Genomic DNA, 18,790 nt, shown 5'->3' on the forward strand with positions numbered 1-18,790 from the left:
AGAGCACGCACCAGGCAATTTACTTGAAAAAAACGTTCACATTTTTTTCTGTGAACCTTTGATGGACACATCGTGCCTTGTGTTCGCGTTCGTTTTGACGTTTAATAGCGACTTCTTACGGAACATTCAGAAATTTTGTTTACAAAACGCCGCTGCCTATGCTAAGCATTGCAAAAGATTGATCATCCGCGTGTCGGAATAAAAAGATTTTTTGACAAAAAATCTAGTTAATTGTCATAGTCTTTGCCAGGGACTGACAATTTAGAAACCTAAGCAAGACGTTTACATTTGCGTTTAGTTCTGGAGATATCAGCAGAGTAAAACTATATTTAACTTACTGTAGGTGGTAACTACTGGTATAAAGTTTAACCAAGTAAACATTAAACACGCAAATTTAATATTTGCATGAGGCAAATGCGGGTTGAATACCCAGTGAATATAATTGAAATTTATTACGATATGAATGCTGTATACATTCTCATGCCGATGAATGTGATCTTATACCATAGTGGCGCGGTTTGTGTCCTATAATATTTTGCTTTCTTTCAGAGGAATAGAAATATTATCGAAATGGTGGCTAACAATAACAACCGTCTATATATAAAAAGGTGGGCCCTTCTGGGTGCAACGACGCTGTTGCAAACTTTTGCCGGGATTTCATTTACCAGCTTTGGCCAGATCAACGAATTTTACGTCCAGTTTTTTCGAATAAATAACTTCCAAGCGGACTGGATCAGCAACGCAAGAAGTGTAGGAGGGGTGTTCTTCACTCCTTTTCTGGTCTGGTTTATGTTCAAAGATCGAATTAAATTGAGATTTCTCTTTTTGCTGATAAGCACTTTAGCTGCATCGGGATTGTTGCTCGTTACGATCTCACTCACCAATAGATCTTTGATGTTGGCCATTTTCGTCGGACAATCCTTGTCAGGCCTGGCTGATACATTCGGAGCCGTTTTGCCTCCTGTATTGGCGACAGTGTGGTTCCCAGAACATCAAATAGGTACAGCGTTGTCTTTCAGTTACTTGGGATACTGTTTCGGCGATTTACTGGGTTACCTTCTGCCGGCGACCCTGTTGTACTCGGATCAAAACGTTAACAATGGAACCAGTCCGATGAGTGCAGTTGAGCTAGAGGAAGGCCAGCGTTACTTGGAGATTTTCTACGGAACTTTATTGGTAATATCCGGTTTTGTTGTTCTGTTTCTTTTCGTCTACAGCGAAGATAAACCTCCAACGGCCCCAACTCATGCACAGGCGATAAAAAACACCACACCAAAAACGGAAAGATCATTCAAAGAATTTGTTTTGGAAACTAAGTTGCTCTTTACAAATCCTTCATATGTGCTTACGCTTATTGTGGGCAGTATTTTCATGCAAATTTTTACCGTCGAAAGTATATTTCTATCCCAGATTATCAGCACGACCCACCTAGAAATATTTTCAGGCATACACCCGACGATAGTTAGCGGTTTTGTCGCATCTAGCTTCGCAGTGGGAGGAGTGTTTGGAAACCTGATATTTGGAAAAGTGATAGACAAGTGTAAGCGGTACAAACCGCTTTCAATCTTCATGGCTGCCATGAACGTTATATTCACGGCACTTTTGGCAGTGGGTTACCAACTTAATTCAATCTCCATGATTTTGGTTTCGAACTTTATGTTTGGGGTTTTCTGCTTTTCCATTGATATTCTAATCTTAGAGATGATTACCCAATACACGTACCCAATAGATGAGACCATTCCTACCACCTGGTTGACTGGTCTACAGTGCGTGGTTTCTGCTTGTTTAGGGGTGCTTGGTGCGGCCGTATTTAATACTTTCGGTGGTATGGGCGTTTTGATTTTTCAAACTTTGTGTTTATGCTTCTGCCTCTTCTTATTAATTCTTGTATCTTCCTCCTACAAACGATTGGACGCAAACGTCACAGCCGATATATTACCCTGTTCAGAGCACTCACAGTTGCTGTCCGACACACCCTGATCTTAATTGCGTTCAGGTAAAATACTTTCTACCATAATGGGTAACGTAAATTAATTAGTAGCAGATAGAGACAAACCCTTTCTCATAAATTGCTCAAAATTTGTGTTTTGATTGTTACCGTTTGCAAAATATAGTTCAAGTTTATATTTATTTCTTGTTTTCTTAGCAACAGCTGTTCATTTTTGCACTTGACGACAAAACGCTCAACGAAACCCGCGACCACCTAAATTTGTTGCAACACTGGAGGTACGAAGAATTATGACCGACGACAGACGGACCATGGTGATTGCTATTGGGAATTAAGTACTAGCAGTAGATTTGGTTGTGCGTTGTGCGACGTTTGCATACTTCGCGTGGATAATAGATTTACTTGGATATACCGGAAATTAATAGTTGAAACAGATTAAATTGGTATGTTGCATAAAACGGATTATTTTCAAAAAATCAATGGCAACTTTTGTTACACAAGACAGCACTAAAAGACAAACACTATCTCCATGTACAGGAAATGAGACAATTCAGAAATCAAACGTTTTAGAAGATTCAACAAGACGAGGATACGAAGTTGTTTCAACAATTCCTATCATCATTTAAATATAATGGAAAAACGTATAAAAACTTTCATCATTGCTAGAACTGACGTTGTTATGCAACAGTATGCTTTTTACTGTAAAATACAATAAAAGCATTTTATTGTTATTTTGACAATTACAATTTTGATCTTTAATACCCGTTTATTTTGCCAATAGCGTCACCGTAACACTAGTTTTAAGTTCTGTTACTGCAAACGCCTGTATATTTCAATTACTTTCATTTCAACTAATTCGTCGCTTTTACAAATATTGGGTGCAAGCGTGACAACCGAAGTTTTGTTTTGTGAAAGCGGAAATTAACTCATCCACTGGCAATCTGTGTTTAACATGCCAACATTTTTGTGTCGTTTTTGGTCCCTGTTTGAATACCTATTTTTGTGATTTCATTCTCAATTTGGTCACATGCACTGTCTGCACTTGTGATTGGTGATTTATTCATTTATTTATCACGACTTTGAAGAAGGGACTTATTGCAGAGCACGCACCAGGCACTTTACTTGAAAAAACGTTCACATTTTTTCTGTGAACCTTTGATGGACACATCGTGACTTATGTTCGCGTTCGGTTTGACATTTAATAGTGACTTCTTTCGGAACATTCAGAAATTTTGTTTACAAAACGCCGTTGCCTATGCTAAGCATTGCAAAAGATTGATCATCCGCGTGTCGGAATAAAAAAATTTTTTTATGAAAAAAACTAGTTAATTGTCATAGTCTTTGCCAGGGACTGACTATTTAGAAACCTAAGCAAGACGTTTACATTTGTGTTTAGTTCTGGAGATATCAGCAAAGTAACAGAAAGTGTTTTTTTAACTATGTTTAACATATACTGTAGATCAGAGCTTCCCAACCTTTTTCAGTTCAGGACCCACTTTTAATGCAAGTTTTATTGTGCGACCCACAATGAGATTTGACCAGACGAAAAAAAAACAATTGTAATGCAATAATATCGTGATCTAATAGAAAAATGTAAAATTTAGAAATGCTTCGCGACCCACCTGAAATAGCTTCACGACCCACCAATGTGTCGCGACCCACTGGTTGGGAAGCACTGCTGTAGATGGTAACTAAACATTTAACAGCTAAAATTAATATTTGCATGAGGCAAAAGCGGGTTGAATACCCAGTGAATTTAATTGAAATTTGCTACGATTTGAATGCTGTATACATTCTCGTACCGATGAATGTAATCTTACCATAGTGGCACGGTTTGTGTCCTATAATATTTTGCTTTCTTTCAGCGAGATAGAAATATTATCGAAATGGAGGCTAACAATAATAACCGTCTATATATAAAAAGGTGGGCCCTTCTGGGTGCAACTACACTGTTGCAAACTTTCGCCGGGATTTCATTTACCAGCTTTGGTCAGATCAACGAATTTTACGTCCAGTTTTTTCGAATAAATAACTTCCAAGCGGACTGGATCAGCAACGCAAGAAGTGTGGGAGGGGTGTTCTTCACTCCTTTTCTGGTCTGGTTTATGTTCAAAGATCAAATTAAATTGAGATTTCTCTTTTTGCTGATAAGCACTTTAGCTGCATCAGGATTGTTGCTCGTTACGATCTCACTCACCAATAGATCTTTGATGTTGGCCATTTTCGTCGGACAATCCTTGTCAGGCCTGGCTGATACATTCGGAGCCGTTTTGCCTCCTGTATTGGCGACGGTGTGGTTCCCAGAACATCAAATAGGTACAGCGTTGTCTTTCGGTTACTTGGGATACGGTTTCGGCGATTTACTGGGTTACCTTCTGCCGGCGACCCTGTTGTACTCGGATCAAAATGTTAGCAATGGAACCAGTCCGATGAGCACAGTTGAGCTGGAGGAAGGCCAACGTTACTTGGAGATTTTCTACGGAACTTTATTGGTAATATCCGGTTTTGTTGTTCTGTTTCTTTTCGTCTACAGCGAAGATAAACCACCAACGGCCCCAACTCAGGCACAGGCGATAAAAAACACCACAGCGAAAACGGAAAGATCTTTTAAAGAGTTTGTTTCGGAGACAAAGTTGCTCTTTACAAATACTTCATATGTACTTACGCTTATTGTGGGCAGTATTTTCATGCAAATTTTTACCGTCGAAAGTATATTTCTATCCCAGATTATCAGCACGACCCACCTAGAAATATTTTCAGGCATACACCCGACGATAGTTAGCGGCTGTGTCGCATCTAGCTTCGCAGTGGGAGGAGTGTTTGGAAACCTGATACTTGGAAAAGTGATAGACAAGTGTAAGCGGTACAAACCGCTGTCAATCTTCATGGCTGCCATGAACGTTGTATTCACGGCGCTTTTGGCAGTGGGTTACCAACTTGATTCAATCTCCATGATATTGGTTTCGAACTTCATGTTTGGCGTTTTCTGTTTTTCAACTGATATTCTAATCTTTGAGATGATTACCCAATATACGTACCCAATAGATGAGACCATTCCTACCACCTGGTTGACTGGTCTACAGTGCGTGGTTTCTGCTTGTTTAGGGGTGCTTGGTGCGGCCGTATATAATACTTTCGGTGGTATGGGCGTTTTGATTTTTCAAACTTTGTGTTTATGCTTCTGTCTCTTCTTATTAATTTTTGTATCTTCTTCCTACAAAGGATTGGACGCAAACGTCACAACCGATATATTACCCTGTTCAGAGCAGTCACAGTTGCTGTCCGACACACCCTGATCTTAATTGCGTTCAGATAAAATACTTTCTATCATAATGGGTAACGTTAAATTAATTAGAAGCAGATAGATACTTTAACATACGTCACAGAAAGCAGTGCTTGTATTGCGTAATGTTTTGCGTGTGTAACATACGTCACAGAAACCAGTGCTTGTATTGCGTAATGTTTTGCGTGTGTAACATACGTCACAGAAACCAGTGCTTGTATTGCGTAATGTTTTGCGCGGAGCTTTGCACATGTACTGCATAATCCCACAATGTGACCCAAATGATTGAGCCATCGAATATTCTCGAGTAAAGTGATTCATTCAACATCCTGTTTACCACATAAAATGTTCTCCTATGCTTATGTCACATCACACCTATGTTCTTGTATTATATTACTTCAAGCGCCACATGATGACACGTGACATTATTGGCCAATCAGCTCTCATAATGGTGAGCGTTAAAAGTCCCAGGTTAGACCGGTAAATTCATTCTAATTCATTCTATTTGATTCTATTTGCTGGCATCCTAACAACGTTGTATTGAAAGTTGTAATGTACCGTCGTAATGAAGAAGATAACAGAAATGAATACAATTATTCGGGAAGAGATCTTGGTTCTGGGTGCTTTATAGAACGAAGCAGAAGCAGGTTTAACCATCGAAGAGACTCAATAACCGCTCAGGCCATCGAGACACTGTTAAATATCTCTGAGACCCTTAGAGTTATTTACAATAGTGCCCCGTTTTCGGCAACTCCCTTAAAATCAGAGAGAAGAAGCAGACGTGTTTCACCAGCCAGTACACCAAGATACCCGGCAAACCGACGACGCAGCCCGTACAACTCCAGGCGACCAGCACGCCAAACCAGAAGCCCAGGTGACAATCTGTCTCCAACTTCTCAAATATTTTTTGACCAGGAACTCCAGCTCTATTCCCGGCCGCGCAACCACTCAACCTTGGCCCCCCCTCTTGGCAAGCGCACTTAGGCGCCGAAGACAATCATTTGGAAGCAAGGAACCTTCTACACCTCCCCCACGCAACATCAGGACCAAATCACGTTCACCACTTGGACCAGCGGACTCGAATAATTCAAAAACTATAATCGCTCGCACACGCATTTCATTGTTTATTGATAACCGACTTTTTATTGCATGATCATTTTTTTCAATGTGCATATTGTGTTTCACCCCTTTGAAAGCCTAATAGCTCCCATAAGACCTAGGTCGCTAGGGAAATTTTTATAAACTTACATAGTTTAGCGCCAATTGTTTGTCCGGCATAACGGTCTGTCACTACCAATAGGAAACCATAATAATTACAGACTGCTAACGCAAAAGCCTGTTGTTTTTGGCAATTACAAATTAATGCAAACGCCTGTTGTTTCGGCATTTGCAACCCATCTTCCCCAAGCCAGCATATTGCTCCAGTCGCCATTTATTTATCAACCTTTGTGTTGGGTTTAAACCCAACAAACTTGTAACAACCACGTTGAGTAAATTCATAAAGGAAGCCACTTTTTCGCCCGTAAGTAAGCGCACACGCAGTAAAACAGTAACCCCATTATCCCCAAGCCAAACCGTCGCCATGTCAACAAGCGAAGCAGAAATTCCCTTAGTTTCGCCGCGTAGTGTGTCATCGGAAACAAATCAATTAATTTCCCCGGCGCACAATCACGATAACGCCGCAAATGAAGCGCAACTACAGCCGATGGTAAAACAAAATTTCCATCTCGCTAGATTTTGGCCCAATGCCCAAAGCCATATGCAATACTTCCAATATGCCGACAGACAATTTCAGAAAAAGGCAATTACCTCCGATTCTGACAAATTTGATTTTTTGTTAAAAAGTTTTTCGAAAGAGCAAGTTCCAGAATTTAATTTCGCAGGCCTCTGTAACTGATACGCCGTATACTACCCTTAAGAAGGCAATAATTAAGCAAGCTACCGGATTGGGCGCCCAAATTTGGCAGACGGACATTTCAAACCTTATCCAACTCCCCAACGAATTCCCAAGTGTTTATTTAAATCGTTTGGCAAACGCCTGTGCTGAAAACCCGCATACTAATCAATTAGCACGAAAATTAGTGTTAAACGAATTTCTGCAACGCATGCCGACAGAAATTCAAACCTTGATTAAGTCACAAAATCCTGATACTTCGCTAGAAGACATTGGAATTTTAGCAGAACGAATTTCAGATACCAACCCCAATGCGCCAAGCGACCTCACGCAGCCAAACGAAATGCAACGTTTAACAAGCCAACTACAGGAATTGTTAACTACGTTTCAATGTTCAGCGACAGGACAGGGTACGCAAAAACCGCATTATTCAGATCGCTAAAATTATCAATCTTACAACAGGCAAGCACAACCGTTCAGGCGTAACGCATTTCAGCCACGTAATACAGCACCGCAACGCGCGACCGGAAGCTCTTATCAGCTGTTTCAGCAGCCGCAGCAGTACAGTGCGTCACAGCAGCCGCGCAAGCCATTTTCGGGATATCCCCCAAATAGACAGCGTTATAACTCAGACTTATGTTTTTATCACGCGCGTTTTGGTCCCCGTGCAAATAAATGCACCCCCCCCTTGCCAATGGAAAGGCAATAGGCCTAAACAAAGTAACGAAGTTAAGATCAGACGTGAAGCAAAACCCGAACCAATATTCCCTCATATTCCATATATTTATGACAAGTTACATAATATTTTGCTCTTACTTGACTCAGGTTCTTCAAGCAATCTTCTTCCAATAGACAAAGAAACGCAGATTGTTCATAATAACTTCTTAACGGCAGATGGAACTCCCATACCATGCTATGGTCAGAAGACTTTAACAATTGATATAGGTTTCGGCCCAGTACCAGTTGTATTCAATCTTTGCACAGTTGACAAGCCCATTCTTGGCTACCCGTTTCTCGCAGAACATCAGTTAATCTTAAAACCGGCTCTTGGAACCTTAGAATCAGCAATCACCCACATTAGCGTACCTATAGCAACTTTCCACTTCGGTCACTATCTCTAACATGGATATGCTTTCCGACCCACGTTTCCGCAATATTCTAGACCAATACCCAATCCTCGCAGAACCGCCAGATTATAAAGAACCCCCAAAACACCCAATATTCGCAGAATTGACAACCAATGGGAAAGCTCAAAATTTTCCCGTACGACGCATTCGCCCAGACCTCCTACCAAAGGTCAAAGAGGAAATTAAACGCATGGTTGACAGCAACCTAGCAACCATAGGCAGCTCGAATTATGGATCGCCACTGGTCGTCGTCACCAAGGCAAACGGAAATCTTCGTTTATGTGGGGATTACCGGAAAATTAATAGCATCCTTAAAGCAAATGTATATCCCATTCCACGACTTACTTCTATACAAGACCTACTATATGGTTCAACAGTTCATTCTACCATTGACTTAACCGCAGCTTTCCATAACATCCCGTTAAAGCCAGAAGATAGGCACAAAACTGCAATCAAAACACCAGTGGGCAGCCTAATTTTCAACCAACTTCCCTTTGGGTTAAAAACAGCACAAAGCTACTTCCAGCAATTAGCAGATCTCGTAGTTGCCCCTATCAACCATTTCGTCTTCATGTACTTAGACGACGCGCTCATATTTAGCAAAACAGCTGATGAACACGAGAAACATCTTAAACTATTCTTGGACAGATTACAACTCTTTGGCCTCAAAGTTAACCGTGACAAATGTTGTTTCGGACGCAAGGAAGTGACATTCTTAGGTCACAAGGTCACCCCAAACGGCCTTCAGCCCCTGCAATCAAAAATCAAGGCAATTCAAGATTTCGAAGAACCAAAAACCACTAAGCAAATTCGACGCTTTGCTGGAATTTTAAATTTTTATCATTCATTTATCCCCAATCTTAGCAAACATCTTGCACCACTTTACCAACTTCTAAATGGCAATAAGAAAAATGCAGCAATTAAAATGACTGACGAAGCAAGGCAAGCATTCTTGAAAGCCAAGGAATGTCTAAGCAATTACACTACCTTGAGTTATCCTAACCCAGACGCCACGCTGCAATTGTACACCGACGCTAGTGACGTATAGCAGCTGGTGCAGTAGTACATCAGGTCGTCGATGACAAGCACGAACCTCTTGCTTTCTTTTCACGCACCTTCAACCCAGCTCAACGCAACTATTCTACCTTTGATCGAGAACTTACAGCTATCAAATTGGCATTGCAACACTTCAGATATTTACTTGAAGGACGGCCAGTAACAATTTTTACTGACCATCGACCCTTAGTGTCTGCAATCACTTCTAGCACACTTCGGGAAAACCCAAGGCAAGCAAGAGACCTCGCGTACATCACTGAATTTACAACAGACGTCCGCTACATCCCTGGAGCTGAAAATATCGTTGCAGACGCCTTGTCCCGAACCCAAATCAACGCTATATTCCAACACTCAGCTCAAATCAATTGGAACGATATTGCAACGGCACAACAAAAACTCCTTCAAGAAGGCGGAGACCTGACAGACGGTTTCTTACCTGATTCTATCCAACTTTCTTCTCAAGACGTCCCAAATTCCAACCTCACCCTATGGGGAGATACTGCTGCTCATGGAACCTTTCGCCCACTTATACCTTTTGGTTTTAGGAAACAGATTTTTGATACCATACACAGGCTAGCTCACCCAGGACCTAAGAAAACTAGCGCTCAGATATGCAGCCGTTACGTTTGGCCACACATGAGAAAGGACATTCAGGCCTGGACAAAAAGCTGCGACCATTGTCAGTTGACTAAAATTAACAGGCATAATAAAACCCCTTTGATGAGTTTTCCGCCCGTATCAGATAAGTTTCTCAGAATTCATGCTGACTTAATTGGCCCTCTACCGCACTCTAACGGTTGTGCATATATTTTTGTTATCATAGACCGGTTCACTCGTTTCCCAGCGGCAGTGCCTTTGCCCAACTGCACAACTCAGACAGTCTTAAACGCGTTTATGCATAATTGGATTGCGTTATACGGCGTTCCAGAATCAATAACCACCGACAGAGGTTCACAATTCACAAGTGAAATGTGGAACAACGCAATGGCCTTCCTAGGTATCCAGCATATCACCACCACTGCGTTTAATCCCAAAAGCAATGGCCTCGTGGAACGATGCAATAAGACAATAAAATTAGCTTTGAAATCTTTAACTAACAACCCCGACTGGTATTACCAGCTCCCACTCGCCCTTTTGTCCATACGCTCAGCGCATAAGGAAACGCTCCAAGCATCACCAAGCGACATGCTGTATGGCAAAGCATTAAGATTACCAGGTCAATTTTTTGGGTTAAACAGCGCCGACAATATCCAAGACCCTTCAACGTTTATTAAGGCCCAGAACGATTATTTCCGGAAATTCACATATACGCCGCCCCGTTTCCCAAAGTCTAGACCCACGTATTTGGATAAACAATTAGCTAATTGCAAAAATGTGTACGTGCGAGTGGACCATCATAAGCCGCCGTTGATACCCGCTTACCAAGGCCCTTATAGAGTTCTGAGTAAAACCAACAAAACGTTTACCATAAGCAAGAACGATAAACCATATGTAGTGTCAATAGACCGCATTAAGGTCGCCACAGGTTTACTAGATATATTAGAAACCCCCAAGAATCTTCCACATAAACCCTGCGTTTCTCTTCCTGATGATTCAAATCATACCCAGACTAACAAAACGAGCAAGGAAGGCGAAGCCTTCACCACAGAAGCAGAACGTAGCGCACCGTTCACAACCACTCGGGTTTCCGGTAAACGCGTTGTCCGCATGCCGCCGCATTTACAAGATTACTCGTTGCAATATTAGCTTCTCACGCCAACCCCCTTTGTACATAATTGTATTATTGACCATGTTATGGTGCACCGGCACAACCGCCCTCGATTTCCATTTGCGCATTTGTTCGCCACAGCAGCAAATTGCCGAATACCAGATATTGACCCCGAAAACATGCCATCGCCACCTGTTCAACATGACCAAGAAATGCCATGTTAATGTTTTCCGCCTTGATAGAAATTTAAAGGAAATTCCAGCCATATCATGTTCCGCTGTAGAAATAATTACTACAGACACTTATTATTTTGTTGGAACACAAACTACCCCTTTTATGTCCCTGGGTCACTGCAAAATCAGCACAGGCCAATGCCTTGCCCATTCCCAAGTTTATGTTTGGACCCCGCAAGCAAACATAAATTGCCCTACCCTTACCCCAGTAGCATCCACGACCTTATTACAACACCTTAATGATAAGCAACAAGCCTATCACCTAGAGATACCATCTCTTCAAATGTCCGTCCACCATTGGAAAAATTGTGAAGCATATAACTGCCTTCACAAGGACGCAATTTGCACGTACAGTCACCTTGTCCTACAACCAATCCAATGCGATTTAGTCCAACCCAATTATCAAGCACTATTACGCCCGCCTGCTGAGTCCACCTCGACTGCAATTGGTTTTTACCTAAACGATTTAAATGATCAATTACGATCAAGTTTCCAACACCTGAATGCCGATGTATCCTACCTAGAATGCCAAATGCAATCTTATCTCTCGCTGCTACTTGCAACTAACGCGCGCATTAACCCCTCTCTTACTTTATCATTACTCACGGGACAACAAAAAGCAGCCATACTTACTGGAGATACTATTACAGAGATCGGCTGCACGTACCGAAATGTACGCCTACTACGCTCCTTACAATATAATAATGTATTTGCCACACGTCCTTTGTCTACCGAATTAGCCTGGCCAGCTAACTCGAAGCAAACCGTTTGGCAACTGTACTCTAACGGAGAATTACACTCAAAGGTACAGTTTGTAGAGCACTACCAACCTAATAGGATTTTTCTCTTTAAAATACAAGGAAAAACCTACCGGTTTATTAATTGTACAATGTCCCATGTTGATACGAATATCAACCAATTAACCCCGCAATTGCTGCCTATAAATAAGTCGATTAAGTAAGATAACTTTATCGAAGCTTCCAACATTCTATAGAATGTTCCTATAGGAACCCCTCATTACCCGCTGAGGGATCTAGACTCAATTCTTGCGTCACTGGCACAGACCAAATGGCAGAATGAACGCTTAGACTCGTATTTTGGAGGCAAAAGGACTTCTCCAAAACGTCGGATGTGGCAAACTTGCGCATCTTCAAGCAGCATCCATTCAGTACTTAAACAAACGTTATTAATGACACTCTCCTCTATAACAGACCCATTTTGGAGCAGTATTTTGGCTATTTTAGTCATTTTGTCCTTAATTTGGGGTGTCATATTAACAGGCTTTGCAATTAAGCATGTCTGGCTACGCCTATACCCACGTGTAAGACCAACTATTGCTCATTATATAGCACGGGCTCGGACAAACTTAAATCCCTTTAATAGGAATTCACCAGGTAACGAACCTGAAGCAGCAGTACAAAACGAGGCTGAAAATAATCCCTTGCATGAATTGTACCCTGATTTACAAAATGTAAATGCCAAGCAAGAACCAGCCGCACCTCCTACTGCATAGGCGCATGGTCCTATCCATAAATCTTTTTTTAAGGGTGAAGTTTCCCGCATTGTTATCATCCCCATGACATAGTAATGACCCTTTGTGTATTCGCATGTCATTGCACATTTGTTGTGACTTTTCCTTGTGCACCATTATACCCGAGATTTCTCTATTAATAGCATACCAAATTTCCGTATTATATCATTTTTTTCGTTCCCACCATTTGCATTTTACTCGTTCAATCGCATTAACAATTTTTTAATCGCCCACAGCTGATGTTATATTCATCAGCTGCAAATCTGGGGGGAAGTATTTGTAACATACGTCACAGAAAGCAGTGCTTGTATTGCGTAATGTTTTGCGTGTGTAACATACGTCACAGAAACCAGTGCTTGTATTGCGTAATGTTTTGCGTGTGTAACATACGTCACAGAAACCAGTGCTTGTATTGCGTAATGTTTTGCGCGCAGCTTTGCACATGTACTGCATAATCCCACAATGTGACCAAATGATTGAGCCATCGAATATTCTCGAGTAAAGTGATTCATTCCATATCCTGTTTACCACATAAAATGTTCTCCTATGCTTATGTCACATCACACCTATGTTCTTGTATTATATTACTTCAAGCGCCTCATGATATCACGTGACATTATTGACCAATCAGCTCTCATAATGGAGAGCGTTAAAAGTCCCAGGTTAGACCGGTAAATTCATTCTAATTCATTCTATTTGCTGGCATCCTGACAACGTTGTATTGAAAGTTGTAATGTACCGTCGTAATGAAGAAGATAACAGAAATGAATACAATTATTCGGGAAGAGATCTTGGTTCTGGGTGCTTTATAGAACGAAGCAGAAGCAGGTTTAACCACCGAAGAGACTCAATAACCGCTCAGGCCATCGAGACACTGTTAAATATCTCTGAGACCCTTAGAGTTATTTACAATACAAACCCTTTCTCATAAATTGCACAAAATTTGTGTTTTGATTGTTACCGTTTACAAAATATAGTTCAAATTTATATTTATTTCCTATTTTTTTTACCAACAGCTGTTTATTTTTGCACTTGATGACAAAACGCTCAACGAAACCCGACCAACCAAATTTATTGCAACACTGGAGGTACGAAGAATTATGGCCGACGACAAACGGACCATGTAGATTGCTATTGGAAATTAAATACTAGCAGTAGATTTGGTTGTGCGCCATTTGCATACTTCGTGTGGATAATAGATGAACTGGGATATTCCTGAAATTAATAGTTGAAACAGATTAAATTGGTATGTTGCATGAAAGGAATTATTTATAAAAATCAATGGCAGCTTTTGTTATACAAGTCATAGCACTAAAAGATAATCACTGTCTCCAAATAGAGGAAATGAGACATTTAGGAAATCAAACGTTTTGGTATTTAACACGAGGAAGTTACGAAGCTTTTTGAACAGTTTTATCATCATTTCAATATAATGCAAAAAACGTATAAAAACATTTGTCGTTGCTGGAACTGACGTTGTTATGCAACAGTATTTTGACAACTTTATGTATATGTTGTGCAAAGCATTTACATGAATGTTCTGCTTACCGTAAGCGATGACTGCGAGGAACATAATACTCATTTGGAGGTAGATTTTGGCGTAAACACACAGTGTAGTACTCAGCGAAAATTGGATAAGGAACCCCACATTTGTGACAACATTCCATAAGTTGTACGCCACCTTGTGGTCGTTAACGAAGTACTCACCGTACAAAGCTAAAAATTGTCGCATCAGTTGAAACTAAACATGCAGCTCAAGTTGACTTGAACAACCAGAATTGTTTTAGCCTATCAAAATTGGTGTATATGTAAAGTCACACAATACGTTAAATTCAAAATGAAATTAGAATTACCAAATTCACAACTCATTCTCATATGAGTAAATGGCAAAGATTGGGATGTCTAGACATGTTTTGCGCTTGTGGGACTGAACACTCGTTTTCAGTAAAAACCAGAAAAGTGATATGTGACTTAGAAGCAACCACAGAAAATGCCACGATATAGCCTCGAGGTAAATTTCAACAACACCAAATTAAATCACGTTCATGGTCAATGCCTTTGCTTTTCATATAGGGCTTCTACATGACAGCATTTAACGAATATAACTAAAAGCAAAACTTTGGCAATAATTTTGAGTGTCGTTAATAGAGACAGAATCGATTGCGACGGAATGACTATGCTTTTGGCAAAAACCGTAAGAATAAAATATTTATGAACACCTACAGATGGCACCCGTAGGCCGAAAGACACTTCATAAGAAACAAGCGAATATATATATATATATTACTTGTACGGGTCTCTTTAGGATAAGTTGCGGTTTGATATATACGGAATACCTGTGATCATGGTGACCCAAACTCCATCCGAAAATCCAAATAACATAAATATAACATATACAAGCCAAACGTTGCTTTCGTCAGGTTGCCACGTCAGACTAAACGCGTAAAGGGAGAGGTCAACGATGAAAGCAATGAAAAACGGTATGTTCCGACCATATTTTCCACCGATTCTTCCAGTGATTAGTGACGCAATGCAGTCAACGGACGAGTATAACATCATGCATATGCCCACCTGTGAGTATGAAGGATTGGTGATGTTTTGTATTGTAGATTGATTAAAAGTACCTTCTCAACCCCAAGCATACAAGACGAGTAAGCTCTGGTGAGCTCGCCAACTCCATATCCCATGGTCATGCCTGTATATATCGGCAGTAATGCAATAAGCATATGCTTTGGCTTGAACGCGACTTTTAAGGTAGCACTCAACGTTGTTTTGAGTACTCTCACACGCGACAACTGCAAGTTTACAGAAATCGATTAGCTTAAAAATTGTCCGTATTGCTTTTTTATACAAACGTTTTCATGGGAAGGTTGAGGGGCGTCGATGTTCTCATTGTCCACTTTCTTAGGACGATTGTCAGAAGTCTCAACTCCCACGTCGCCTTCAAACAGATGTTGCTCCGCTAAGTCAACGAGACTCTCGCCATTGCAACTCACTGCACTTTCCACCTTTGTGCCATCCTCTAATTCCCAGTGGATGTCTTTGGGGAGGCAAATTGCGTGTAACAAAATGGCACAAATCGTCAGGAAACTGTACAGGGCAACTATAATATATCTTGTGTAAGGAAACGCCGGTTCATATTGCTGCATATTGGCTTGGGTTACGTTCGCAATTTGACAGTCGTTGGCGCCGCAAAAGCTGTAATCCGAAGAACGTGTTTGGGTCTCGTTATATTGCTGCGACATTGATTTGTCAATTTGAAGTATGGCAAAACTCAGGCCGTTGCCAGTTACCTGCAAATTAACAGAAAAGATTACGTACACGTAAACCACAACACACAAATCAATTTACCATTGCAGCCTTTACAACACTATAGAAGTATCCTGTGTAATACCGGTTGTGTTTTTCCATGCTTTTGGGATCAGCACTGGTCCGTTTGTGTGCGAAGTACGTAGTTATGATTGGCATTGCCGTCCAAGCCCAAGCTTCCGAGATGCCAAGAAAAAAGCCAGCAGGTAGCACAGTATAATATGCTGATGTGAAAAGTAATCGAAAGTTGCAGCAAAAGCAAAGTGTGAAAGGTTTTACTCACAAGTGATGCTATTTCCAACTAGAAACAAAAGGTAGCCTACTTCGGCGAAAATCAGCAGTCGTTTGCACCCAATTATGTAACCTATAAGCGGAGTGAAGCTTGCAGCAAAAAGTGAGGCTCCGTATCCGAGTGCAAGGGACCACGTACCTTTGGAGAAAATGAGTAACAAATGTATAGTTGTGCGACAAGCTGTGAACATCTTACCGAGGCCTTCATCAACGTTAAAACTTGATACCAGTGCAAACATTCCTGACATAGCACTGAAGTTTCCTAACACGGCTGCCAAGTACAGGTAAAATGTTTTGTCCACAGCCATTGCAGTACAATAAACTTAGTAGCGCTGATCTACGATGAACAAGCCAGGGATTATTGTTTCGTCTCTTATGCGCTGTAAATATATAAAAATCTGACTGACTAGCAGACCATTCAGTGAACTGTTGAAACTAATCGCACGTTTTTCAAGTTGTCGCGCAATCTCCAGCGTATGTCACCGGATTGTGCAAGACCAGCAGTGTGCATACGTCATCCGGGTAACGGTACTTACCAGTTGTTGTACCTGCAAAGGGTATTTGTTTGTCAAGTCTCCTCAAGTCTGATCCAACGTGCTGGAATACGCACAGTTTCAGCACGTTGGATGCACAGTTTCACCTACATTACGCAAACAAAATGTTACATACCATTTCATGATCATGAGGTTCACAGGCTTCGCAGCCAAGGCATTGCAGCCAAGCTGGATCAGCCACTTTTCCCGACAGTGGCTGATCCAGCTTGGCTGCAATGGCTTGGCTGCGAAGCCTGTGAACCTCATGATCAGAATATTAGAGCTGTGATCGCCAAATATAAAGCGCCTGCGCAGTGGGGCAATCCCGCCTTGCTATGCGTAAGCATGGCATTACTTCTACCATTTCATGAACAACGTTATATTAAAGACGACGCTGACCAGTCTGACAGCACTACCCTCGCGGCGTACATTTAATGGAGTGTTTATACATCGACCTATGATTGTTGCAACGGCTGTAAAAACAATGGAAAACTGATATAGCCTAAACTACATACAGCAGGACTAACATTTCACATGACTTAGTGGCCATTTTTTACATATCTCAATCAATTCTAAAAATTAAAGGTATGCCTTAAATAGAAGTAGCTTCCAGAGGCATTACATAACATCAACACTTACCCACACACAATAAACAACTGTGTCAAACTGAACTGAACAGGGCTGCCAGATGGTGAAAACACTTGACGGCCAATTTTTTTTCTCTTACGGCCAAAATTCGGCCAAATCACGTTATAAGTTTGATGATTTCCTTTAGAAACGACTATATAGCCGGAAATAAATTCGTAAATTGTATGTTTAAAACACTGTTATCTATATGCTTATCAGTGGTTTCAAAACCGGTTATGTTGCTAAAACATTACGATTGCAGCATAATTCTTTGCCAACTCAGTCAAGATTAGTTTATGACGTAACAATTTTTCTGAGACATATTTATGACAACACAATCGTCCACAAATCTATTGATAACCTGAAACCATCAATGCCTTTTGTGGATTTATATAGTACCAAGTGAAATTCGGCCAAATTCGGCCAAATATCTACCTTACGGCCAAACGATTTTTTCGCGGCCAGGCCGATTTTCAAACGGCCAAATTTCTGGAATTTGGCCGTGAAGACGGCCAAATGGCAACCCTGGAACTGAACAGCCTCGCCCTCAAGCCCCGTCGATCGATTAGACATGTCATGCATGAGTACGTTTTACCTGCCTTCTTCTATCTGCGCCAGAACTTTTCGGCGTGTGAATCCGAGTCGTTACATCTGATTCACTTCGCAGCAACCGATCAATTTATCCTGGGTATGTCAAAAAATTGCCTATATCATACTGAGACAAGACAAAATTATTTAGCACTGTTTATTTTATTGGTATGATTGACTTTTAAAAATAAACTAGAAAAAAAGCAAAAATATCGTAACTGTCGGCCCTGTACTCACATGCATGTAAATTACTTGACCAACACACATGGGAAAATACTACTACACCGGGTCACAAAGTTTTTTCCAAACTTGATCCACATATAAGTATATGTAAAGCAGAAATCTGAGCGAATTTTAATGATTAGGCGTGAACAGGGCCACCGCCTGTTATTTTTGTTTATAAATTTGAGTTGAAATACTACACGAATTCGTAGCGTTAATATTCGCACAGATTTCTATGTTATATAGGCTTATATGTGGATCAAGTTTGGAAAAAACTTTGTGACCCGGTGTAAAAGTATCTTCCACACACATGGGACTTTGCATAATTGTTACGTTTGAAATCATTTTATAATTAACCCCTTTTTTTCTATAGGTAGTGTAACGTTCCTATAGGTCCACTTGGCTGATATAACTAAATCTAAGTCCGCTATTACGATGAA

The 18,790-nt window shown here is 40.8% G+C and overlaps 1 protein-coding gene across 7 annotated transcripts; it reads right to left on the minus strand.

Annotated features, from left to right (window-relative positions):
* Positions 1–13,806: 13,806 nt before the first annotated feature.
* LOC145901401 (protein unc-93 homolog A-like) lies at positions 13,807–18,046 on the minus strand. Of its 7 annotated transcripts, none has more exons than XM_082989071.1 (10): positions 17,553–18,046; positions 16,917–17,020; positions 16,577–16,717; positions 16,373–16,519; positions 16,132–16,313; positions 15,636–16,073; positions 15,405–15,575; positions 15,117–15,351; positions 14,329–14,496; positions 13,807–13,995 (listed from the first exon to the last, which is right to left on the minus strand). In XM_082989071.1, exons 3-10 carry the CDS (start codon positions 16,686–16,688, stop codon positions 13,922–13,924), a joined length of 1,527 nt encoding a protein of 508 aa, XP_082845197.1. In that variant the 5' UTR covers positions 16,689–16,717; positions 16,917–17,020; positions 17,553–18,046; the 3' UTR covers positions 13,807–13,921. The 7 variants fall into 7 exon arrangements, with proteins under 7 accessions (XP_082845197.1, XP_082845195.1, XP_082845194.1 ...); XM_082989069.1 differs by having other exon boundaries at positions 16,577–16,760; XM_082989068.1 differs by having other exon boundaries at positions 16,577–16,760; positions 16,826–17,020.
* Positions 18,047–18,790: the final 744 nt, after the last annotated feature.

Source organism: Ascidia mentula, chromosome 5 (genome assembly GCF_947561715.1).
Source record: "Ascidia mentula chromosome 5, kaAscMent1.1, whole genome shotgun sequence".
Classification (NCBI taxonomy): Eukaryota; Metazoa; Chordata; class Ascidiacea; order Phlebobranchia; family Ascidiidae; genus Ascidia; species Ascidia mentula.